At 34.0% G+C, this 6,000-nt stretch overlaps 1 protein-coding gene across 1 annotated transcript in view; it reads left to right on the top strand.

Moving 5' to 3' along the window:
• The window catches only part of LOC145664552 (thymidine kinase, cytosolic-like), a 55,213-nt gene extending 49,515 nt beyond the window's left edge, over window positions 1–5,698 (top strand). Inside the window, exon 4 of the mRNA XM_081731319.1 lies at window positions 4,218–5,698. Coding sequence (XP_081587445.1) covers window positions 4,218–4,418 — 201 coding nt within the window. The 3' untranslated portion in view covers window positions 4,419–5,698. The remainder of the gene's footprint in view (window positions 1–4,217) is intronic.
• Window positions 5,699–6,000: the final 302 nt, after the last annotated feature.

Consider the following 6,000-nt stretch of genomic DNA (forward strand, 5'->3'; position numbering starts at 1 on the left):
AAACTGATGCGTAATCGTAACTATTAACTTCAGCTTATGAATGTGTCTAAATATTTATTGATGCTGAAATTTTCAATGGGAACTCCTACCTTTACCAGCTAATTATTATTATTATAATGGTAATTATTAGTACTATTATGTTACATAAACATACAGGTAATGTGATGACAAGTGTGGGTTCCCTCTAAATTTTCAGCATTTATAAATATTTAGACGCATTCCTAAGTTTAAGTTAATGCGTTAAAATTCTAATGCGTTTCAAAGAAAACAGAAAAATACTTCCACATATACATGAATGAGCTATTAAAAAAAAGGCATAGGTATTAAACATGGTTAAGAGAGACCAATTGCAGTTTTGTTTTAAAGTGTGCTCCAAAAATGAGTATGATATTGGGAAGAAGTTACAACGGATCACTTTCTTTCACGTCACACCGTAAGAACTTCAGAGTGTAACACGGAATGATTTGCTATACCATTTTTTCTCCTTTCTTCTCAAATAGCTTGAAAAAACAATGAGTAGATTATAAGAACGATTTGCTGTCTACCGAGGAGCCTGGAAAAATATATATCAACTTACATGAAAAGCATATATCATTGATCCTCTTGGCTAATTCCGAGATGTATGAGGAGGTGTTAACCTGTGGGTTATGACGAAACGCAATGTGTACACTAAGATAGCTAAATATGTATGTGACGCCAAGGGATCCTCACCTGTCGAAAGCTTTCCAAAAATCATTAAAAGAAATATTGGCATGTGACGCAGGGTGTTAAAGTATTAAACCGTGTAACGACAGTCATTGAAATAGATTTTGTTAAAGCAAAACAGTCACAACTTCATAAAGACACTAGCAATTTACATTGCATACAGAGTTATTACACATGATTAATCAGATTTCAAAACGCTACAATTCCAAAATTGTGAATTGCATTCCATTATGCTAATCACATAATGAAATTGCATCTCTCAAATGTTCATATTTGCTCATAAACTCCTATGTCTGATATGGGGTTGCGGTGGCTCAGTGCTAGAGCGTTCACTTCTGGTGCATGAGGTCTCTGGTTTGATCCCAGCTCGCGTCAAGTGAACTTTGTGGTGGACAAACACCGTGTGTGTGGGTTTTATCAGGGTTCCCCCGTTTCCTCACACTTTCTTCATTCCACCATTTCCTTCATTTCTCATCATCACCGTCTCCTTTAGCTTAGCTGGCATAGCCGTGGAAAGTAAAACTTAGATTTCATTTTTTCCTATGTCTGATACATGTTTTATGCATAGTTATCTGCTCAACTAATCTTACAAGTATGTGGGATAAATCATGAATACGCACTCTGTTGTCATCGCAGTTTGTAATTTTACTATCTTATGCAACTGCTCTACTTTTTTAATGCGTCTGATCATAGCATGTAGTAAGTCTGAACTGAACTTTCGTCACTTTCCCGTTACCTTTAACTTTGCTTTGAGAACAAGATAGAAAATTATAGTTGACTATTCTTATGATCTAATTTAGTGTAACTCAGAAGCTAAAGCTACCATGTAGAGAAAAAAAAATCTCGGTTCGAGTTTATTTCAGTTTGAGCTTAGAACAGCACTAATATTCGAGTACTCTATATTGAGAATTTCATTCGAATTTCAGGATGTCAGATTTTCTCGAAATTCTAAGACATTTCAGAGTGGATGAGTCTGAAATAAATTATTTGTAGGTGAGAAGAAGGCGGGGAAAATCCGGTCACATGATGTTGAGACTTTCTAGAACACGTGGTTTTGTCAATGCTTCTTTCATTAATAAAAATAATAAATGGGCAAAGGAACTTTCCCCCATTGCAAAGTGGTCAGGGTGAGGAATAGTCGCCGAGAGAAGTTTTACTACATAACGACATGGGACAAATTATTAGCAGAATGGACAATTGAAACATATTTTTAGGAACTTTCATTTCTCTAAGTGCATATAGAACTAATTACTGATATTATATTATACGTCAGTACTTTGTATATAATACATCATTTGTGTACAGTTAAGGCTGTGGGTCTTTTTGGTGTACTTACAATCAGTTTTGCATAAATTTAAAAATTCAACATCTCTCTTTAAGTGGTGAGGATGGGTACTAACTAATTTGATTTTTGTCTAAGCTATTTAGCTTTTTGATGCTACATGTCACAACGACTCGGTAGGTTTCATGTCTGGACTAATTCCTGGCTGTTAGTGTCCATATCTGGGATTCTATTCTGTTATTGAAAACAGAAACGCCTCTTGGAACAAATGTCTGTCACAGTTCTTGATTGATGATAAGGTGCGTCGTCTTGTATAAATATTTCATCACCACATGGAAACCTTCACTCACTATTGATCCCCCACTGTCTCGATGACCTCCTTGTATTTATCACTGTTCTTTTCTCTTCTACAACATCGATTTGCCTGTCCATGGACCAGAATAGCACTCCAGATTTTCACTTTAGTGGTATATTTTACGTGATTTTAGATCCATTCATTTTCCAAAGCTTCTACTGAAGTTCGCCTTTCATATTGCAGTCTGTTTGATAGTTTGATAAATGAGTTTTATCGCTGAACTGAACACTACCTAGGAAAAGATACGTGATATCTGTTTTTATATATTTGTGAAATAAAAAGAAACAAAGGATTATCTGAAATACGCATTTCCAATTTTTTCTTCTTCTTATTATTATTATTATTATTTTGGTATAGTAATTTACTGTATTTGTTTACCTATATTCATTGAATGGTCTAATCTCGGTATCCATTGTAGAATGGTCTACTCTCGCTATAAGTTAGCTCAGTAAAGTCGTTTCTTAGCCGTAGCTGGGTTAAATTTTTACCTGTTACGGGACCACCGTGCCTTCTAGCTACCTTCAAATATCTTCCTGGGCATACTCCTTGAAATTTTTGCCTCATAGTTATCCACATTTTTGTTTTGGTTAATTCCTGATTCTGAAGTGCTTTCTTTAACAAGTCTTGTCAGAGACCTCTGTTGTAGCTCGCTTTAGACACATTTTCCCTTCCACCGAGTTTTGATGCTCTTTGCAAACGATTAGCACACGACACTGCCTTTAAAATTTTACTTATTTCTATCTACATTGTATTTATGGATTTCAGCTAACACCTTAACTTTTGTCCATTTCGAAGAAGCAAAACTGTCTTACCCATTTTTCAAGTTGCTTTTACCAGACTGTGAAAGCCACTGCTACCTTCTTTATACTTCGCATTGCGTCACTCCTCCTCCCTAATCATCCTTTAAGAGATCTTAAACTTGGGAGACAGTTTTCCAATGATATGTTCTGTACAATGTCTATCAGGAAACAAAACCGGCAAGCACAAATAAGACAGTCCTACAGTGAAATAATGTAAATAAAATAAAGGATGTACTTATTACATAATATCATAGTACAAATATTCAAAATAAATTATTTGCTTCATGAGCATTAAAACAGATCTCAAAAATCTCATGACGTATAAACAAAATACAAAAGAGGCATCACTGTCACATTGCAGATGTAACAAGTACCGCATCTTGTCCTGAGAAGTCAGTTTTGCTATTTTTGTCCATGCTTGTTGAGGCTTACGAATACCATGTATACAAGAACTGCATGATTATGAGTTACTTACACATTAGTTACTTGGACACGTCAATTAATATTTCTCTGATAGATAAAAGTCGAACTTTTTATATATATATATATATATATATATATAGTGTCAAGGAGCCAGATCCTTGCTCGAATGTATCAACTAGAGCCAGTTACATGATTGTGCTAACTAATAGCGGATGGTGGTCTGTAAAAGCAGAGGTTTCAAAATGCAGGGAAACATCTCCAGAAAATTTCTTCTTCCCTCCTAATTTATTACCGTGCGATCAAGATCTGTAACCCTCGAGCATGTATTTTGACACTGTTTGTCAATAGTTTGATGTCATTACCGAGAAAACTGATCACTTTATTCCTTTAGTTCAAAACGTACCTACTCATTTCTTATGTAAATGATGCAAGTAGTTCGAGTTATCAGCTGCAAGCCAATGTATTATATTTCAAGATCTTACTTGGAAATTATATGTCGGTCGAGCTGAACGAACCTAAAACTGTCTGTGGTAGAATGAAACATTCGTTTTCAAAAATCAACTTGTTAGATTTTTACATGAAACCTATGTTCAATTTGACTTCATCTTTCATTTGTACCACCACTTACATTAATTCTTTTTTTTCTCCTCAGCTTGAAGTTATCGGGGGAGCTGACAAATACATGGCTGTGTGTCGTGAGTGTTACAAGTCACCAGTAAAGGCGATGCCTGTGAGATCTCCATTGAAAGAAATAACTGACTCCGTAGTCAACAAAGAAAACTTTGAATCAACAGCAAAGAGACACTTATTTAAAGACAACGATAATGAAATGGAAGTTACACCAACTTGCTAATGCATGGAGTTAAATTAAGGTTTAATAAAATTATATTAAATTGTACAATCGCCTGCAGAATTACATATTTTCCATCCTTTTTAGATTTATTTGTTAATAACTTTGTAATGAATTAATCTGTTTAAGTTCAGTGTTATATAATTTACATAAATCACCATTTTCCAGAAATTACAAAAATTAGTTTATCCACTCGGAGGTAACATTGGATGAGATTTATCAGAAGAGATCTAATTCTACAGGCAACTCGGTTCATGATTTAAAGAAACTGATACAGTTTTTTGTCACGGAATTTTTCTAGTGTACTATTGTGAACATGAATACAGATATTTGGAAATGTTTTATGTTTTCTAGATATTTGAATGAGATTTTTACAACAAATGTAACAGCAATAGAAACAAATATTACAATGCTGGTTTTTACGTTCCATTTTATCAGATACGTTTATATCAGTATCCGTTAGTATTTTAATGTAACAGAATTGAAAAGAAATAAGTTAATTTTTAAAATTCTGTTGATCATTTACGATCATGTACAACTGAGGCTTACCAAAATTTTGATTCACCTAGTTGTTTGCACTTGACTTATCCCAGTATGTTTATAGTAGAAAGTTTTATTAAACTTTTTTTTTTTTTAATGTGCTTATTTGTATGTAGAGTTTAAAAGTCTCATGAGCTTTGGGTGTTATATAGAAACGAAATGAGGTCAGATGTCAATGACAAACTTATGACTATGAAACTCAGTTGTAGAAGTAATTTCTAATAAATTATTTTAATTATCTGTTAAATGTAAAGTTTATGCGGAGAGTGAAGACAAGGTTACATACCAATAACTCAACTTTATATATATCCGTTCAAAATTCCGTTCGTGACAGGAATTTATCTATAAATGAGTTTCGTTATAACAGTTACTATTTAATATTTCCATGAATAAGCGCAGAGAGAGAAGTAATTTACATAGGTTTAAGTGTTAAACAGCAGTTTTTCTTAAGTTCTCAATCTAAATTAGACAGTCTTGACAATTGCTATTAGGTGAATAAAGGAAATACTTCAACTTCGTTAAATGCTGGTTATTTTGAAGTTACGGTACATGTATTTTAATTTAAATATTATTTAATGAGAGCTTCCCTACTTGAGGATTCCTGCTATTCATTATAATGAAATTATGTTAAAACTCTTGTACACACTATCCATGTTCCTGCTCCTATATATTTTTCTTTAAAGCTCTATTTATAATCTGTAGTTAAGGAAGATTATACTAGCAGGGAATTCGTGTAACTATTCGGTTCAAAATCTCTTGTTGTCGCGAATTCTGTCGAGAAATTTGAAGCTTAAAATATACAAAACGGTAACCATGCCTGTTGTTCTGTATGGTTGCGAAACATGGTCACTTACTCTGAAGGAAGAACATAGACAAAGTATTTGAGAACAAGATCCTGAGACGAATATTCGGACCCAAGAGGAACGGGAATGGGGAATGGCGGAAACTTCATAACGAGGAACTACATAATTTATATGGTTTACCCAACATTGTTAGGGTCGTCAAGTCTAGGAGGCTTAGGTGGGCGGGTCATGTAGCTAGAATG

This window comes from Thermobia domestica, chromosome 11 (genome assembly GCF_964235325.1).
Source record: "Thermobia domestica chromosome 11, izTheDome1.hap1.1, whole genome shotgun sequence".
NCBI classification, from domain to species: Eukaryota; Metazoa; Arthropoda; class Insecta; order Zygentoma; family Lepismatidae; genus Thermobia; species Thermobia domestica.